At 38.2% G+C, this 20,912-nt stretch overlaps 2 protein-coding genes across 5 annotated transcripts in view; both read left to right on the top strand.

The window, feature by feature from the left end:
• Positions 1 to 217: 217 nt before the first annotated feature.
• Positions 218 to 11,897, top strand: acer3 (alkaline ceramidase 3). Of its 4 annotated transcripts, none has more exons than XM_046039911.1 (12): positions 218 to 365; positions 3,442 to 3,552; positions 3,761 to 3,813; positions 4,039 to 4,091; positions 4,549 to 4,630; positions 4,741 to 4,776; positions 7,957 to 8,015; positions 8,134 to 8,235; positions 8,586 to 8,690; positions 8,776 to 8,821; positions 8,955 to 8,996; positions 10,955 to 11,897. In XM_046039911.1, exons 1-11 carry the CDS (start codon positions 263 to 265, stop codon positions 8,964 to 8,966), a joined length of 762 nt encoding a protein of 253 aa, XP_045895867.1. In that variant the 5' UTR covers positions 218 to 262; the 3' UTR covers positions 8,967 to 8,996; positions 10,955 to 11,897. The 4 variants fall into 4 exon arrangements, with proteins under 4 accessions (XP_045895867.1, XP_045895865.1, XP_045895866.1 ...); XM_046039909.1 differs by having other exon boundaries at positions 8,913 to 8,996; XM_046039910.1 differs by having other exon boundaries at positions 8,955 to 11,897.
• A 4,887-nt stretch (positions 11,898 to 16,784) lies between these two features.
• Positions 16,785 to 20,912, top strand: part of LOC123963790 (matrix metalloproteinase-18-like) — an 11,924-nt gene continuing 7,796 nt past the window's right edge. The window contains exons 1-2 of the mRNA XM_046040834.1: positions 16,785 to 16,913; positions 20,158 to 20,384. Of these exons, the coding sequence (XP_045896790.1) occupies positions 16,785 to 16,913; positions 20,158 to 20,384 (356 nt within the window). The remainder of the gene's footprint in view (positions 16,914 to 20,157; positions 20,385 to 20,912) is intronic.

Genomic DNA, 20,912 nt, shown 5'->3' with positions numbered 1-20,912 from the left:
CCTCGAGTGCATTCGGTTATTATTCGCTTAATCTTTCTGTGTAAGAACCCGAACCAAGGAGAACACTTTACAAATTCATCACGAAGTATAATGTATTTATTTACTTGGTGCTAACACTGTGGTTATCTCTGTACAGTTGGACTGGACTTTCTTTTCTGCCTTTCCGTCGCTCCTGAGGAGGAGGAGGAGGAGGAGGAGGAGTGCACGTGCTGTGATGGGACTACAAATCCGTTAGTACCCCACAGCCTCCTCCTCTTCCATCATGGCTCCCTCGGCAGACAGGCAAGGATACTGGGGGCGGCCGACCTCAACGCTGGACTGGTGTGAAGAAAATTATGTCGTCTCTTTTTACATCGCTGAATTTTGTAAGTAAAATAGAACGGCGTCATTTACACTAAATAAAAATGTGAATTTGTGGTGCGTTTAAGGAGACCTCTGGGGAAGACCGCCATTGTGTACAGTCGCCCCTGAATAACGTAAACATGAAGAAGCAGCAGCGGGTGTAAAAAGCATTTAGTAAAGTCGTTTGTGTTATCGTGTTAGCTCTGCTTTCATGAATGCCCTAGTGTAAACTGCATGTTAGCTAACACGGCATTTAACCAAGCAAACAGAACTAAAGAGGAAAAGGAAAAGCTGTCGAGCTCTTGAGCTGTTTTGCATGCAGCCTAACGTTAGCTTCACTCTAGGTTATTATTCCAGCAGTAACGTTATGTGTCAGCTAGTTACGTTATCATAGACACAACCCAGTTTAACATTATTGCACATTACCACTAATTATATTAACTTATTTGTATCAAGTCGACTCTGGAACGTGGTCTTGTCTGTTTCACTTCACAAGGTGCATAACTCAAGTCATTCACGGCACCGCTTGTAACGTGATAACATATTTTCTCCACGCTATCATGTCGCGTCATTGCTGTGTCTTATGATAAAAACTGGCCTTTATCTTAGATTTAAACTAGGGCGTAGGTTTAGTATCAATGATAGGGAGGGACACAATATTTCAAAGTTAGGTATTATAGAGGCATTTTTGGAAGTGAACAAGGCATGTTATATATTAAAAGACAGTCCTCTTTCAGCTGTGATTCATACACCCTACACATTCTTTAATGTTTCATTGTATAATGGAAAGTAAACTCTATGGAGCACAATTTAGGTTATTGTCATGCCGCCAATGGTGCTCAGGATATTAAGTGATGCAACAGTTACTTCAAGGAAAGTTAAACTCAGGCCAAGTGGGTCAGAGTTTACTGCTTCTCTTTATCTCTATATGTTGTCCCCGCCTTTGTGGTGCTAAACACGTTGTAATGTCCTCAAATTAGTCCTTTAAGCCACTGTAATTGTGGAGTACATGTTTTAGTCCTTCTGTATTCTGCTTTCTGTATTCATACTGTAACATTGGTTTAAATTCAGCATGAGAAGGACACTAACAGTTTAAGCTTTGTTTGCACAAACGACACACGCTGGCCTGGCTTGATAGTTGTTGGTGATTCAGGTTACAATGGCTGGAATGTGGCATTGTTCATATGGAAAAGAGACACTGGCATGATTTTAATCCCCATTTTGATGAGTGCTTTTGTGCATTATCTTTCTTTTTAAAACCCCAGCACGTGGTGACAGCAGAAGACTATAAAGAGTGTCCCACAAAAAGGGTCAGGTGTCTCATCACATTCAGATGTTTGCCATGTTGCTGAAATGGGAAAAATACAAGACTCCAATGCTGTAATATTCTTGCCGTGTGATGCATTTATTATCAGTACAAGTCCACACATTTTAAAATGGTCACTCTGCCTTGGCTTGACACCTGCAGATAAAGGCATAAGTGTCATGTTGGTTATGAAAAAGCAGTATTATTTTTTTAACTACTTAACGTGCTGGTAAATCTAAATGTTTCCACAGCACAGTTTGTATATCACCACATCTAGAAAGGGCAACGTTAGGATCACTGCTGAGCTCTGTTTTATCAGGTACCCTGTGGACCTGATAATAACTGGTAAGTACACAGCAATGTCCTGTGGGAGGGAGGTTTAGAAAAGAGTGAACTATGCCCATCACAATATCCAAGAGCCCAGGGTGACTTCATCAAATGTCTTATGTCCATTCTTGAAAAATGACTTAAGCTGGGGTAGGCAATTTAGTTCAGAAGCATTTTTCTCTCAGTCCGAAAGAAATGATTTGCTGGCCTACTTACCTGCACGCTCTCTGCCCGTGCACGCACTGCGCATGAAAATGTGTTTTAGCAGAGTGACTTTGGAGGGAGGCCTGAGGGAGGGGGTGGGATTTTTTCAGTTGGTTACTTTGGAAATAGAGGTGTCTCTTGCTAGTTTTCCGACATCGCCCACCCAACTTTAAATAGTTTCTGATTCATTTTGTGTCAGTAATTTAATTAATTGACTCATCATTGGAGCTCTAAGCAAGGGTGTCACTTTGTGCTGAAATGTGGTGGGGACATTTAAGGGCTCAGATTAGGGGTGCAGTGATACACTTGCTCCCGAAACATGAACAAAATAAGAAGATATTAGAATAAATATTCTCTACTGTGATATATGATTTGGGGATCTGGGGGTCCTCCCCCAGAAGATTTTGAGCATTAAACACTTAATTTCCTGCATTCTAGAGACATTCTCCGGACCAATTTATGATTAAAATGTCTTATATATATATATAAAGGGAAATGCAAAATTCAGGTGTAAGGTGACAATACAAAATATATAAATATAAAGTAATATAATTAGTAGTAATCAACAACTTAATTTTTTTCAGCTTAAGTTACTTTCTTGGACAATGCACATTTGTTTCTTCTATATTTAAATTGTATTGCATGTTTCTTGTTGTGCAAATAAACCTTTCTAAAAGAATTCACATTTGTTACTTAACATTTCTTGTTGCAAGCAATTGATCAGTACCAATTTAACAAATACTTCAAAAAGCTATGGGGACAAAATCAGCCATTTCAAAAAGTGATGGGGACATGACCCCAGTGTAAATGACACCTATGGCTCTAAGAACTATTGAAAAGTAACACTGCTGTCCATCCATTATTTACTATCCGCCTGTTTATCTGTTACCTGTATGTGTTATTATAAACCCAAATACTACCATATACTACTGTATAGTTAAAATCACGGTTGCACAGTAATTCAAGTATTTCAGTGCTGTGAATTCCTGTGTAATATTCGGGTAATACAATAGAAAATTCACGTGTGGTGGCAGTGAACATAGCAGCAGAAGGGTGTGCGTGAACTCCTTGCAGTGATCAGGTTTCTGTAATAAGAAACCATTCATGCTGTTATTATAACGACCATAATATGTAACCCAGGCTGTCTGGCTGAACTCTCGCTGCCGTCATGCCACCCAATCTCAGAGGCCTTTGGAGGTCTTCACATATCACACAGGTCATGTCATCAGGTTGTAATTTGTCTCTGTTGTCTTTTTTAACAGGGAACACTGTCAGCAACCTGATTATGATTCTTCCTCCAATTTGTGGGGCCATCCAGACATTTCGTGACGGCCTTGAGTTTCGCTACATCTGCTCTTTCCTCGGACTGGCAGGTTAGTCTGTTGAAGCCATAAATTTCCTGGCTCTATAGTTCATTAGTGGCAACACTGTAGCAAACACAATCTTATTTACACATCGTTTTTAACAGCCTTACCGGTTGTACAGTGTTAACTGCTGATACCATCAGTCATGTTGTGAACACGTGAAAATGTCCTGACTTTCATTTTTAATATTTCGTGTGGTTGTCTGTGCGTCGCCCAGCTGTTGGTGTCGGTTCCTGGTGCTTCCACATGACGCTGCTATATGAGATGCAGGTGGGCTACAGTGTTACATTGAAATCTCAGTATTTCAGCAAAAAGTGTACTCACAGAATAATGATAGGGTATCTTTTTTCCCCAATAATCTCAATTTGTTGCTAAAATGGCATGAATGAAATTATTTGTAATTGAAATATGAGGTCAGGCACTGCCTCGTGTGATGCTAAATTATGCTGAAACAATGTAATCCTATATGTGTTTTCTCTGTATTCTCATTTGCAGTTACTGGACGAGTTACCAATGATTTACAGTACATGTGTCTTTGTCTACTGTCTGTAAGTGGCTCAAACTTTGGATTTATTGCTGTTGGTGCACTTAAGACTGATGGCCAGTGAGAACATATTTAGCGTGATTGTGGCTGTAAAATAAACCAGTCAACCCCTAATTGAACACTTGATCCATCCACAAAAGTACAGTGTGATATCTTCTTGTGGCTGTAGAGTGCACTGTATGTAATGGAACTATTGATTCTTAACTGGACTAGAGTATCTCATTCCTCTTTAGATCAGCTTGTTCTCTTTTATGTGGAGACGATCTCTCCACACTTCAGATTTCAGACGTACAGGGACTTACCCCACGTGGCGTCTGACGTGGGCACTCTTTAAGATCACCTGTGGTGGCCATGCCATGTGGTTGTTCGCAGCACCACGTGTCTTAACCTTGTGTTTCTCTTTATTCTTTATAGTTATTTAAGCTGAACATGTAAGATAAACACATTTATTTATTCTGCAGATATGAGTGCTTCAAACAAGAGAACAGCATCAGCTTATTTCCTATTGCATTATTATTAATCTTCAGCATCTCAGTCACTGTGGTGAGTATGCACGTTCACTATAATGGTGAACATTTACATGTATACCCTATTGTAAATGATGCATAATACCCCCATACCGCCTTGAGTAGTTTCTGTATTTATTTTTGCAGGTATACTTACTGTGGAAGGAGCCAGTCTTTCACCAGGTAAGGGAGTGCTCTGGCTCATATTACTCATTGTTTGCTATTAGGGCTCAGTGTGCCTTTAGTCATTCTTACCTTGTGTAAACACAGAATGCAACACACATTATGCGGCATGCCCGTTGTTAAACATAAAGTAGCATTTCATATCAAAGCAGATATGTAAAATTCCTTTAATGTAAACTAACTGCTTGTTGATGCTCCGTTAAGTGTTTATTAAAGTGTAGCATAAAAAAAAAACACAGATACCAAGCCCTAAACTGAGCACTAAATCCTTAACTATGGGCTCAAACCACAGTTAACGTTTGTTGCCAAGAAGAATCTCTGTAACCCTAAACATATACAATAACCACATGCACATTTAAAGTCAAGCACAGCCTCTTCTGTTATAGTAACTGTGCCTAGTTAGAGTCCCACTTTGTGTGTGTGTGTGTGTGTGTGTGTGTGTGTGTGTGTGTTGCTTGACAACAGTAAGGAAAATGTGAAAAAGCTGCCTTTGTTTACTCTTTGCAGCTGACTCTGCTAACTGATCACACAGCTCTATGGTGGTTCATTACAAGACTGATAATGTTGGAGCACGGTGAAATAGATATACATAGACTTAGGTTCAAATGGCGGCTTTGTGTACGAGTAGTTTTCTACTTCCTCAAATAGATTGTACTGAATTCATGTAGCCCTTTGTGTTGGTTTGCATACTTTGGTGGATTTGAGGAATGTAGCAAAGCAACAGATATACACTTGTACGCTTACTGTAATCAAACACAGAGGTTCCTAAACTTTTTGGCTTTCTTTGAATGTAATTGAACAAATACTATGTACTATGAGTCTACTTGCTTGATTATCAAGGAAAATGCAAAAAAACTGACCCGGCCAGGTGATTCAGAAAAGTTGAATTTAATTGTGTGACAGAGACTTTTTTTTGTGTAGTCTTTTAATCTGGTGATCCCCGTCCCCAGGTTGGGAAACACTGATTTGGACTGAATTGCTAAATTATAAATCATATAATTAATGCTACTTTATCAATTTGCTGATTAACCAGAGGAGAACTGTTAATAATTCTAATAAAAGATGAATAGTAGGGGTGTGACACTCACAAGATGAGAGGAGACATGATATTGGGTTCACGAGATTGAGACAACAACTACCGTTAACACTGTTTTTAGAAATCTTAAATGCTGAATTAAATGAATATTTTGAGCATCAAACAGTTAATTTCCTGCATTCCGGTGAATTTTTCTGCCTAAATTAATGGTGGAAATGTTTTTATTTATTTAAAGGTTCAGTGTGTAATATTTCTGAGGATCTATTGACAGAAATGCGATATAATATCCATAACTGTATCCACCACTTCTGTGGTGTATAAAGACCTTACATAATGAACCGTTATGTTTTTATTACCTTAGAATGAGCCATTTTTATCTACAAAACCGCAGGCACCCCCTTCTATGGAGGTCGCTGTATTTTGTCGTCATGTTTCTACCGTAGCCGACAACGGACAAACAGCGCCACAGAGTGCGTTTTGTCTTCACGGCTTTCTTCTTCTGCTTGTATAATTCCAGTAATGTAAACGGCCGTCACTACATTGAATATGTACAAAGTAATAATAATAGTAATACACAGTCTCTGATAGTCTTCTGGTTTATTAGAAGAGAAGTGACATTTGGACAAATGAAGGAGCACACGTGTTATTTAGCACGAAAGCCGACAGCTTGTGGATCTTTATACCATGAAGCCAGACGAGTCGGGATAGATACAAACAGCTGACGGCAGAAATCACGGATGTTGTGGATTTTCCCAGATGGAAGACTATAATGTGGGACAGATGTTTTCAAAGCGGAGCTGAAGCTGTCTGTTTTCTGCTGGACAGGTAAATACGTTTGTCAGACTTTTGCGATGCAAAAGAAAGCTGTTGTTTGATAGCTTTAGCTGTTAGCTGGCCATTATCACGAGAGACTTGACATGTTTCTCAGATGGAAAACATGTAATGTTTGCTAATGGTGATATATAACAAGACCATGTGCCTATCAAGTGACCAATGATGGATACTTTGAAACCGCCTACCATACTAGTAGTATGTACTGATTTAGCCCAAATGTAGTATGTAGTATGCAGTATGCAAACAAAAGCAAAATCTACAGTATGCCAAAAATGCCCGGATGGCGTACTGATTCGGGAAAATGTGTCCAGCAGCAACGTGAGAGTAAAGACTCGCAGCTGTGGGACAGTTTAAATGTTCATACCGCTGTTATTCTGTCTTTACATTCTGAGTAATGTTGTAACGTTTTAACTTAAATCAAGAGACATCTGGCTTGTGTAAGGTAGAAGCACTTTGATAAAAAAAAAATAAACAGTAGTGGTATGAAAGGGGACTTTTGGCGCTTTATTATTATCATTATTCTAAATAGACATTACATTGTTAGTGTAATGTTACAGTTGTGGTTATAGTACTTGCTTTTTATTTGCATTTATTTTATATAATTCTTATTTATGCACCAATATACTGAAGCAAACATCTGCTACAGCTCGGCTGCAGCCTTGTTCTCATATGTAAGATTTAAAAGAAGAATACGTTTTAAGCGTCCTCTTATTGTTCCGATTTTGAAAACCGGAAACTAGCAAAGCCTGGCGTAGCATGCTGCAAAATAAATCTATTTAACAGTTTCATGCTACATACTATACCTTATACAGTATGCAGTATACAGTACATACTGCATACTGCGGTTGCCAGTAGTATGTAGTAGGCAGTTCGGAATACAGCTTTGGATGGGGGGGGGGGGTGCAACTCGCAACCCTCACCACTAGATGTCACTAAAACACACTGAACCTTTAAAGGGAAACACTTTGAAGTTAAAATATTTTATTCTGTAAAATGACTCAACGTCTTTAGCGCTAGTAAGAGCACTTACTGTGGTCACTCGCCTTAAATGCACACTACACTCAAGGAAAACATTGTTGGATGGAAGAAAATTTGTCAACTTTGCTTCTATTGGGAAAGCTATGCTAGAATACTATGGCTATATTTGCATTAATCAATATACAGCTTGAGATTGAGGCTTCCTGGAATTCAGCAATGGAAACACTCTGGTGACTTGATAAAATATGTAATATGTTATATGTTGTATTTGTCTTGCCCCTCAAGCCCTTGCTGTGTTTGAAAGCCAAGTCAATAACTGTGTCTTCTTCTAGGTCATGTATGGTGCTCTAGTCGCTTGTCTTGTGATGCGATCTGTTTTCATTGTTACATGGTAAGTTTGCCAGGAAGACTAAAAATTAAAAACAGTAGCCTAACATATCATAGGAAGTGTTGTTCATTAATATTCAATGGAGTAACAACTTTTTTGTCATTGTTGTTTTTGTTTCAAGGGTTTACCCATGGCTCAGACCACTGTGTTACACCTCCTTAGGAGTCTTTATGTTAGGGTTTCTACTGTGGAACATCGACAATATCTTCTGTGACACATTAAGGTGAGTATTTGTAATGGAAAAAAACTAAGGGCCTTGTTATTATGTATCAACAACAAAGTTACTTTTGGAATTCTGAGAGCAAAGTTAATTATCCTCCTTTCAACAGCAGTGGTGTGGAAAATGTTCACATCAACAGTGCATTAACCTTAATGTGACATCACAATGTTAATGTGATGTACTTTTGTAATCTCAAGGACAATACAAGACTCAAAGTAATGTCAAAGCCTGTAAAGCCACAAGTAATGACCTTTTAGACAATTTATTAGCACCCTCCTCTGGAGAATCTCATACTGTATGAGATAGCATTTTTGTTTTGTTGTTGTTGGGTCAACACTTTTTTGGTCTCTCAGAGCCAGTAGACAAAGACTTCCCCCTGGTGTTGGCGTAGTAACACAGTTCCATGCCTGGTGGCACATCTTAACCGGCCTTGGATCATACCTGCACATACTTCTCAGGTAAGCTCCCGTAAGTAATTAACACGAGTCAGCTGTGGTGAGACAGGTTCATTTGCATTCATATCTAATGTTCATCTGCTTTTAGCCTGCAGATCAGGTCAACCTACCTCAAGTACAGACCAAAAGTAAAGGTATGTCTAGCCCTTACTCCCATACCTTTTATTTAATTGTATTCATTCATTCTTATATTTATTTGTCCTGTCTCATCCTAACTTTGTTCAGTTTCTTTGTGGCGTTTGGCCCACTTTCCACATTGAACCACAGAAGACGAGCTGAAACTTAGGGATGGGGACCAGCTGAAGGATGGTGAGCTATCAAGACACCATTGGCACAGGGACTTGCCATTGCCCACTGCTGGGAAATCAGCCCACAGCTAGGGGGAAGGTAGACCCCAAGGCAACACCCCAGGGACCCTTCGGTTCTGCACTGTGGGGATTTACTAAGTACAGTATAGCACCGAGTCCAGTTTTAAGACATTGAAGATTTTTTCATTAATCATAATTTATTAGACTAGCTTTTCTGTAATTTTATTTAAGTGTAATAATTTACATTTGCTCACACATTGTCAATGCAAATCTGACGTGTAGTCCACTGTGGTGATAAATGTTGAAGGGGTTTTAAATGTTATCTTAATTAGGGTATGGGAAAAGGGAAAACTGTCATTAATTCAGAATTCACATTAGCGTATTTATTATTGTATTTTTGATTCTGTGGAAATATGAATCTCCTAAGCCTAGAGATATTTGAACATCCAAGTATAACTAATGTTGTTTGCTTATGTGTAGTTTTAAAGGGAGCTCTGCTTTCAACAAGGAGTATCACATTGTCTTTCTATGAGCTCACTACATCTGGGATAGTAACTGCTAAAAAGTGAAGGTGATACTGTGTTAGTGTAGCTGAGCTGTCTTGCCCACAGGCTTCATGTTTACTTGAAATTTTCCATTGAAACATGCAAAGACTGGAATGATTATTTTCTGTTTTTGTTTCATTGCCAAAGTTGCTCTGGGATTTAATACAGACATGTAATGTGTGAGACACATTAATCTTGTTAGAGCCAACAAGAGATGCAATGCTTATAGATTTGTTACACATCCTTACACAACAGAATTTTAATTTTGTATAGGACAGGGTTAAATTTTCCCAGGATCTGTACACAAAGAAAGTGGAACCACTTACTACATCTCAAGTTTCTGTGGTCAGAAAAAAAAACATGTTCATAGTCTTTAAAGTGATACTGCATACATATGTGTGCTCTGTGAAGGGTTAGAATTTTATCAGAATCACAATGAGCCTCCCTTAGGATGTATTATGTTAACAAACCCCTTTGTTGGGATTTTACCAACATCTGGAGGGTCTGATCAGACACAAATAATGCAAACATGCAGAAAGATCACTGGGAATGCTTCAGCTCAACTTGCCTATAGTCTGTCTGACATTATCATCGGCATGATTATAGTGGCTGATGTGTACAGCTAGTACAGACAGCAGTTAAAATAAGTTCAAATGCTGACAGTTTAAAACCTAGCTAACAACCTGTTTAAGAGGAAGATTTCCTCTTTGTAATTGTTAACATTCAGTCAAAGGATCAAGTGAATGAATGGAACCTGTCTGAGTCATTGCATCCTTATAACCTGCAGGGAATCAGGTACTAAACATTTGTTTATTTTGTTACACTAAATCTTCTTAAAGGGTAACTTTGGAATGGATCAACGTGGACCTTATTTTCCCTTGTTTTTGTTTCTGTGTGACTAATTGGGATAACATTTTAGAGATTGATCAAGTTTTTTTTTAACCCTTTAAAAACAACATAGTCACACAGTAATACAAACAAACTAACAGACCAAGGCAGTGGCAGACCAGCAGCTCTAATGTTCTGCAATGTAAAATTACTGTATTTTTCAAGGGAGTCTGGTGGCTTTGATGGGAGCAATATAGTGAGTGTTTCTGGTTAAACTTTACTCTTTGAAAAGGTCTATCTCTGTAGGGATCATTTCCACAATGTTGTCAGACACAAAAACAATCGGAGCCTGTCAGTGACAAAAACAAAGATTATGTAGCAGCCCTGTTTTGCTGGACCAATTCTCAAAGAATTTGTCCCAAATAGTCACATAGACACAAAAACATGGGAAAAAAAGAAAAAAATCCCCAAAGTACCCTTTAATATCTGTGTCACGCTAGAGAAGATTAATGGTGGTTGACTGTCCTTCATTCTTATTAGGATTAAATGACCCTTTAACTCTTTTTTTTGTATATTTATGCCATAGCATCAAGGTGAAGAGTCAGATGGCACATGGACACCTTGTAGAGGAAAAGCTTTGTGAAACAGTCTGTGATATAACCACTAGGTGGCATACATTTCTAGCTTATTTCAGACATTGCCAAGCACGCCAGCGTGCATGGAAGAACCACCACGTACCCACTGTAGAACTCAGTTTTCATGAACTGGATCTGTAACGTGAAATGAAGGGCTTTTTATTTACAGTGTTTGTTTTGCTACTGTGAAATGGTGGACATGTAATGGTAACAATAGAACCTGGAGCTTGAAGTAACTGTGGTTGAACTGTGGAAGATGCATAACATTATTGTTTGGACATATTGGTATTTGTGTGGCCTCCTAAACTGCTGTGTGATGGATGATTTCCTGAGACAACACGTAATACAGTCACATTTCATTACGCCTACATGCTGTCAATAACTCTCATATGCTTAGGTCTAACAGTTCCGTTAACCCAGTGTTGCAAACATTCTTAAGCATAATGTATTAAAGATAAGTATTAACACTGTTCAAATGTCTGAGTGGAACGTTCACTGTATGTTACTTTGAAATCACTGCTTATGAGTAGAGGTGAGCAGCTGTCAAAGAGGGTGCCTTATTGTTATCCTTGCAGTGTAATCCAAGTTGCCTTGATGTTCATGATAAACAAACCATTCAAATAGTTTCTTGTGTTGTGCAGTGTGCCCTTCCACTGATGATTAGCAGTTAACCCATCAGGAGGACAAATGCCTGATTCTTTGGCCTTCCATTTGTTCCATGTGTCCAACATGTTTGTTGCATTTTGTTCTAATGATGTTAACTGTAGCTGTAAGTGATGATACTTAAGTCCAGCCCAGAAGAGCAAACTCTGCCAACATTTTGTTAAACTTTGATCATGTGCCAGTCTTTAATGATGTCCTGTATTGTCCAATAAAAGAAAACGTGTCGTACAATTTGCCTACAGAAGAACTTTGTTTTGTCTTTGAAGCCACCCACTGTATTAACCAATGACTCCTGAATTCTTTATCTACAGTGTTGTGGATCTTATCACAAATAATCCAATGTTAGTTGTTTGAACTGAGTCGTGCAATTCCAAGGTGTGGCATTCACTGGCTGTGACAAACCCTGCAGGCACCATATTTCAGTATAGCTCCTCACAGATATAGAGGTGGTTTGCTCTTCCCCTGTGTTTGAACTGCGAAGCTGACATTTGTAGAGTGGGTTAAGATATTTTCGCTCAGAGTACTTTGAGGAAGTACTGTTTTAATCACTACACCATAAAAATTTGCAACACACTGTAGGCTTGTTCCAGGCTTGTTTGTGTTGGACACAGCTCAAAGTGTGTGTGTCACCCGGACTTTTCATTCAGTTACTGATTTGCTCCTTTATACTAGTGCAGCTGGAAGTGTAGCATGATGGCACAAAGACAAGGACCATGCATAATGGCAGTGAAGTGAATATACTGTGCACATTAAAAGTGTGAACCGTTAGACAAAAGCACAGTTATCTGAAATCGGTTCTCGCTGTGCAATCTTTAGACCTCTTTCACAGCTTAGCTTCTATCAAATGATGAGATGTAGAAACATGCATGTAGAAACACATGCAGTACCGGGCTTGATCAGACTCCCATATCAATCACTTCATTTGAATTTTCTGTTGAGGACCTCTGCTGACCAGATTTTAATTTTAAATCCTCTTGATTCGTCCCTCTCTCTTCTTTCCTAAGATTTTTCTAATAAAAAAAGTTTTAGCAACATTATATTCAATTGTTTTGTTTTTGAAGTCTCAATAAAGTACCTAACATATAAATGTTAACAGATTTATTATTATTTAATGAGCAGATCAGGATTTCCCCAGATACTTTTTTAGTTTTTGGCATAATGTATACAGGACACTGAATGAAGAACCTTACTCAGTGATGTGGTTTGGATTTTGATGTTTGTTGTGTGCCATGTACCTGTTTAAGATAATTTGTTAATCTTTGAGTATATTAAAAGAGTCTATACAGTACTGCATTTAAATGAACACACAAAACACAAAAAAATAAACATACTAACAGGGTTCCGTATTCAGCAGCAGGTCATTTGTAGAAATGCCTAACTAGCCAGACACCAGACCACTAACACGTGTTTGACCGGACTTGAATAGCATAATAGAATAAGTACTTGTCTGTATTTTCTTTGAATGTCTGGATATCTGGTGTTGACTGTTGGTTGTTTTAGGACAGAATTAAAACAAAGCAAAACAACATAACGCATTCTGTAATGTGGTCTTCAGCCCATTGCTAATCCTAAATTTGTCAAATGGGGACCTGAAAGCTCACTGCAAAGAGGACATTTCCAACAGTTTAAAACACTTCTGAATCTCTCATTTCCCTGATTTCCCTAGATTTATTTATTAAGTATTTGTACTATAACTGAATCAGTATAACAATTTAAAAAACAAATACTGTCCCTTGCATGTTGTTCTCCTTCATCTTGCAGTCCTGCTTTTTCAACAGCAGGAGGAATCAAATCACAACATGTAATGTACAGCAAGTACTGTATATGGACATACAGTTTGTACTGTCTATAGTTTAGCTGGGCCTCTTGACGTGTACTGTAATAACAGCAAGTTCAGACAGATTAATTCCAACATCCATAGGCTACAACACATTCCTCTCTGGGTATTGTACAGAAGCATTGTTATGTAAAGGCAGTTGATGCTAAATGTTCCATAAGTGCATAAGGTTTTTGCCAGTTACTGTATGAACACAAACACGTCGTTGTCAACAGGATGTCAGTATTCGGTATGCTATAGAAACACAACAGCACACACATCAATCAGGCTTTGCAGAAATAGTATAATATACACACACACACTGTCGATCAGAGTATGCAGCAGGAAGGTATCCTGAACATAACAGAGATCGTAAACTGTCATTACTCAAAACACAGAGCTCTGGCTTAAACTTGTCAGAGTTTTTTCAACAAACACAAACATTCCTCACCTGGCCCTTGTTTGACACAACTCCATTGGTTTATTGAGAAAAGAGGGAAAACACCCCTTCAATGTGACCAACCTGTAAAAAATCCCTGCCTTCTGGCCCCGGTGATGGCATATTTTATCATTAGATTATTACTTTTTCATTAGCAGAAATGTTGTAGCTGGTTGAGGTAGAGTAATTTCTTAGATACAGCTACTGATAATTTTCATTGTTCGTTAATCTGCTCGTTATTTTCTCAATTCATCGACAACTGGGATTGCTTGGTCACCCAGAGCTCCAAGTCGCATCTTCACAAGGCTTGCTTTGTCCAGCCAATAGTCCAAAATCTGACATTATTACACATTTGAATGCAGAACTCTTAATATGTAAAGTCAAGCTGATAATTGTGAAGTAAAAAATAAATATTTCCCTTTAATATGTGACAAAGTAGAAGCAGAAAGTGACATGAAAACAAAAGGCTTAAGTAAAGTACAAGTACCTTAAGTAAATGTTATTTGTTACATTCCACCACTGTTGCACCAGATAGTAGTAGCAAAACAACAGTGGTTTTATTTGAATCATCAAATCCAGCCTCAGCCGGCCGGGTCCATTAAGGTAGATATTATGAGTCAGTGTCAAGCTGTGTGTAATAGAGCCCTAATAAGTATCATTAGCAGGTTTTAGCCAGTCACCCCACTTCCTTTGACTCAGTGTTACTTGTATCTACTGAAACCCGTCACTAGATTGTCTTCAGGCTTAGAGGTGCATGTCACAGCTGTAAAACAAATTTAATCTGTGAGAAGCCGTGTCAATACACTGAGCTGACTCATGCTGGGAATGCCTGAGTTGCTGAAGAGGGTTAGTAGCTCAATGAAAGCACCTACGGAGAGGCTGCTGGTTCTGACGTCACTGCTGGCACACTGGTATACTGTTATTAGTTGGCATACGTCCTTGTTTTTGAACTTGTTACTGTATATTTTAAGGTAGAATAGCTATGCATTTGTGTATTTTAACCTTAATGTGTCTGTGCATAAATAACTCGGCTTTAGGTTGGTTAACCTGTGAAAACTCAAAGACATTAACAAGACCAGAGTCTACAGCCATAGCAGCTCTGTGAAGCTGTACCTGAACACAGCAGTGCTGAGAGCTAAATGCTAACATGATGGAGATTTTTAGCAGGTATACTGTGTAAGGATCTTTTTAGCACTGCAAACAAAGTACAACAGAAGCTGATGGGAATGGTGCTGTTAGCTTATAAACCTTAATAGTATGTTTATTTACCACCTCAGCGAGGTGATCTAATTTGAGAACTAAAAAGACATTTAAAATTTAGAATACAACGTTGCTAATTAAATGTCAAACGATCTAATTGATTGATCAGACTTGATTTTGAAACAATTTAAAGTGTTGCAGTGCACTCATAGTATTGCAATACACTTCCAGTCTAGACTGTACAGCGTTAGCAGTGTATCAATCAGACAGCTCTGCGTAAGCATGCCACACTCCGGCCTTGTCGGAGGTAATGACCACGACTCCTGCAATGTTTTGCCACTAGACTGCTGAACAGTCATGAGGCGTGAAGAAGAGGCAACCAGATGCTAGAAAATGGATGACAGTTGATCACGCATTTTTCATTATTTTATATTATACCAGCTTTTTTTATGTTGTCTCTTTAAAGTAACATTATCACAGTAAGGTAAAACCTATGCGTTTCTTTGGCTCCATGTCATCAATTATACTTTAAATGCCTCTATCCTTCAAACCACATCAGTTCTTGACTTTATTTGATTTATTTTCTTCATCCCCAAAAACATTATTATCTTATTTGAGAATAGCCTCATTTGGCAGGATCATTACCTAAGAAAAAAAGAAAGAATGCAGCACAATAAATCTGCCCTCGTTCACCTTGCAGACAGTTCAGTAAAGGTAAAGACTATGATTAATGTATGTCTGCGGGCTATAACCCAGAGTGCCTATCTAAGTTTTTTAACCTCTCAATTATCGTTTATCATAAAGTGACACTGTGATGTTCTGTAACACTTTGAATATAAAAACCCATTGTGTCATGGATGGATAGCTATATTTTACTTTAAAAAAAAAAAAAAATGACACACACAAATTAAATTAAATTATATTAAACTGCTTACAGACCAGATGTTTTCTTTGACCCTTGCTGCTTCACTTCATGGCCCAGGTAAATCTTTGGCACCTGGACCTTTTGGCCACAATATTAAGCATTGTATGCAACCAATTTGTGTCATCCTTTTATAATGTAATATAGAGCTGGGGAAAGACATGTAGTTTTGGAGCTTGCAATAGAAAGGGCTCGGTAGTTCCATGTCTATTTTCGAAAGCTTGTGAATGTGATTCAAGGTACGTTGTCACACAAATTCATGTAAACACATTCATGTAGATTCCAAGATTATCCCTGACAGGATTATTCAAAAGAATTTTGAATTTAATCTTTGTAGCATACCGTGGTGTTATTTTAAACATCCCATGTATATGCATAGCTTGCTGTTTTTGTCACTCTCCACTTGCAGGTTAGGACAGCTCTGCAGTTCCCATGAACTGAATGGAGATAGGGGCAGTTCAGTGATAGATTGTTTTTACTCCTAAATCTGAAAGTAAGAACGTTTCTGAGAATTTTGTACCAGTTATGACTGATTTCCCACTCTGACAAGCTTTATAAATAAAAGAAGAGAAGAGAGACATTAAAGAAGACCTTGTTATGCAGGGAGCCACCAAGCTGTTCTTGTTGGGACAGGAACACTCATACATAATTAACAGGTGGTCCCCACTGCAGCTTAGTATTAGCCCCGAGTAGCTGCTGAACAGACTGACTTGCTGGGACTCCTGCCTGTCAAACACGAAGATGCTGTGGCTGTGTTTTGTGACTCTTATGGTGACCGGCCAGACTCTTGTCACAGCCTTGCCTCTCCGAACTCCAGACCTGCGAAGACCCCATGCAGAACCACCTGAAGCCGACCAAGAGTTTGCAGAGGTATTTACCACTTTGTATGGGATAAGAGCCATGTAAGAAAGTATGAAATAGAGCCAGCCAGATAAACAGGTCTCTGCTCTGAGACAGTGTTTTATGAGAGATTCACTCTAGACAGCTTTATAGCCCCATTACCTTGACCTGAGTGGAGCTTTGTATGGTTGATATTTGTTGGTTCAGTTAAGTGCTGGATTTCCCTAAAAGCTTCTTAAATGAACTCATTGTTGACCCACTGATAGGATTTGTTTCTCTTTCCAGAAGATACTGTAAATGACTCCAGATGTCTTTTTCCACAGGTCCACACATTATTATGGCAACTAACACTGTTTGTAGAATTGCTTTTGTGGGGATATACTTTAATGTTTAATAAGAATAATGAAAGAAATCATCCCATGTAAACAAGTTTAGTTTAAATGTTTTAGTCAAACATTGTTTTTCTTTTTCATCACGATAGTCACTGACGGAAGTCAAATTTCCCTTGCATTTTGTCACCAGTACATTACCAGTCAAATCCGTAAGATGAGCGAAACCATCTTAAGCAGGAAAAACTCAGCCGTACTAATGTTAGTTAATGCCTCGATGGATTAAATACCCAAAGTGTTTAGTGAGAACCCGTCATAACTGCTCTTTTTCATTGTGGCGACAAATCGAGTTCAAATCTGCTACTAAAATAAGAACAACATATTACTTATTGTATACGAGAGATTACTTGATATGTGTCTCGATAAGTGTATCTCTTGGATGTCTTTCATCCTCTGAAACCTCCAGTAGTCAGTTCTGGATGCTCGTTCTGCTGGAAGTTGACAGCTGCTGTGGTTGTTCATCACATTGTTTAATAATACAAAACTTTGATTACTTATAATTTGAAGAGAACAAATGAAATCTTGATATCGTAACTTAATTAGAGACCTAAATCATTTCTGCCCCTGTGAAACCTCGGCTGAAGTAAAATGTAATTGATTGATGCATTGATAATTATCTTTATGAGCTCTCCTTCTGAATGTCTGCTAATTGGCTCCTCTATCAGTCTGACTAGACTCACTTCTCAAGAAGGCTGTAACAAGGCAAGATGTGATGTCTACAAAGACAGCGTTATCTTGTGCAAACGGATAATGAAGTCTGAAGATAACAGCAAAATGTGTGAGCAACTGTAGCCACACAGAGTCACTGTTAGTGCTAACATTTATCAAGTGAAACATATTTTGTAACTGCCAATCCTGTGTTTAAATATTGTTGTCAATGTTGACAACGATCTTGATCTTAAATGTCCCAAATATAACATGTTCTGATAAATCATAAAATGGTGCTTAAGTGGGATGAGGTTTCACAGGGCAACCGGCTTCTTGTGTGGCTTAATGGAGTGATACGAGCAGCGTTGATTTTGCATTGCCGACTGCATTTTTACCTGAGATTTTTTTCCATATTTGATATATTCAATGCAATTTATATTATTTCGAAATGCTGTTTCAAAGCCTTCTTCACACAGAAAGGAATTAAATTCTGCAGGGTAAATTCAGTACATTCTGAACACCAAATGACTTTTAGGTAGCATCGACTGCCTGGTTTTGAAAGTTGGTATCATATTTGACATATTTTGTTAAAAAAAAAATTTATATTTGTTTATATTTCCCAAAATGAGGTATTACAGTATATGGGCACCAATCGCTACCCAATGAAGAAAGAAAATTCTTAGTCCAATCATACTTTGTACATTTTGTCTAAACATCATCAGCTTTACACTGAATGATTTACTGATGTCCTAAGATGGATTTTAATAATAATTTATTTGTTTTTTTCTTTCTTCACTTCCCTTGTGGTTTGTTCTTTCTGTATTGCACTTTTCGTTTTGGTCTTGTACACAATAAATCACATACAACCAACACTCACATTATAGCGGTGTTACAATAAATGGAACATTTGGCCATGGAGGTTACTGTTCATATTTTTATGGAGCTGCAGCAAATACTATGAGTCAGAGGCTGCAGTATCTTTATGCCCTGTGTGACACCTACAATTACATGAGTGCAGCAGCGTTACTGCACCGTTATATTATTAAAGGTTTGAGAAAATGTTTGGAATGTTTGAAACTTAAAGACTGCAAGGAAAGGAAAGGCAAGTTTATTTGTATAGCGCCTTTCAACAACAAGGCAATTCAAAGTGCTTTACACAAGACAAAAAGGCATTAAGAAAATATATAAAAGGAGCACAAGGCAATATAAAAATAGGATGTTCACCCAGGAGACGGTGGTTTGTGTCCCATGTGAAGACTCGTGTTTAGATGAATTTTAGACTAGCGGATGGTTTGCAGCTAGGTGAAATAGGGCGAAAGGTCTCCCCATTAAGACAGATGCTGTATGCATTTACACACAAGGCACAGCAGTATACCTTCATTGATCATTTTAATCTCCTAGTACACTTCTGAGTGTTGCTTTTACAGGTCCCAGGTGCCCCAGCAACATCTTTTAACCATCTTCAAAAAAGAGTGAATGTGAACGTAGGATAAAAGCACTTTGAGTGGTCGGAAGACTACAGACCATTTACCACAATAATTTAAAAAAAGATAATAAAAAAAACAATATTATCTTAATCTGAATGCTTTGTATCCATAGATATTTTCTCTACAATTAACACTATATTTCAACATTTTAGACAGCATGACAGAGAGTTTTGTACATTTATGACTATAGTCATTAAATAAAATGTGCAATTTAAGTGAATGTATTCACTTAAATCATTTCTCAGCAAAAACGTTTTCTAAAACATTTTATTTAATTTTATTAATTAATAACATTCCATTTGTTAGACACAAACTGAATGTAAGCCTGCAAGAAATACAATTTCTTTATTCTCCTCATAGCATGCAGCTCCTTCATTCAAACTCTTTTCTTTCCAGCCAATTCAAACAAAATGTGTGACAAATGGCTTCCAGAGGCCATTAGTGAATCTGTGTCTGTTCCACACACATATCTGCTAATCAAATACAATCCTGTACAGCAGAGGAGTTAGTTGCTTGAAGGATTTTATGAATTTTCTCCTTAACTGAAGACATTTTACAAGTATCTTTTAAAGGAATTTAATCAAATATGTTTTCCACATTATCCCTGTAAATCAGATTTCAGGAGATTTCCAGGCTACTCCCTAGTCACTACACCCCTGAGCGTTACCGTAGTCGAGCCAGCAGTAGATGACCATGACTACACCTTGTTTTCTGGCCTGGTTTGTGGTCTTTGATGTCATTTCATGAGAGGTCAAGTCAGAGAGACAGAAGAGGACTACAGACCCAGATGAAGATGCTGATTGGACGACTGAATTCTGTGATAACGTCCAGAAGATGCAGCGCTTCTTTGGTTTACCTCCAAGTGGAGAGCTGACCAGAGAGACTCTGGCAGTAATGAAGAAGCCGCGCTGTGGTCTGTCAGATGTGGAACGATTTGGAGAGTCAGTTCGCTGGAAGAAGAGGACCCTCAGCTACAGGTTTGAAATGTTCAGAAAGCAGGGCAGTAAAAAATGCCTGTAATGTGATTTTTACTGAAAAGCACAGTCTAAATCACAGACTGCACTAATATGCTAATGTTTAGCAGGTAAAATGTTTACCATGTTCACCATCTTAGTTGTTAACATTTGCTAATTAGCACAAAATCAAAGTACTTTGGAATACCGTTAGTTCTGCAGGTATTTGGTAAAAAAAAAAATTATTGGAAATTCTGATCTGACGGTGACACTTGAGGAAATCCTAAGGGATTACAAACATTAATATATCATAATTCATCATGGGGAGGCCATGAACGTCTGTACCAAATCTTATGGCAATCCATTTTATAGTTGTTGACATTTGACTCAAAACCCCAAATGTGAACCTCTGCTGGTGCTACAGGAAAAACCAGGGGATCACCAAAGTCCGTAGGACTTTTCTTCTGGGGACCATGAATGTTTGTACTAAACTGTATGGCAATCCATGCAATTGTTGTTGAGATATTTCAGTCTGGACCAAGGTTTTGGACC

The sequence above is a fragment of the Micropterus dolomieu genome, linkage group LG23, assembly GCF_021292245.1.
Source record: "Micropterus dolomieu isolate WLL.071019.BEF.003 ecotype Adirondacks linkage group LG23, ASM2129224v1, whole genome shotgun sequence".
NCBI classification, from domain to species: domain Eukaryota; kingdom Metazoa; phylum Chordata; class Actinopteri; order Centrarchiformes; family Centrarchidae; genus Micropterus; species Micropterus dolomieu.
This window is presented reverse-complemented; position numbering and strand designations above follow the sequence as displayed.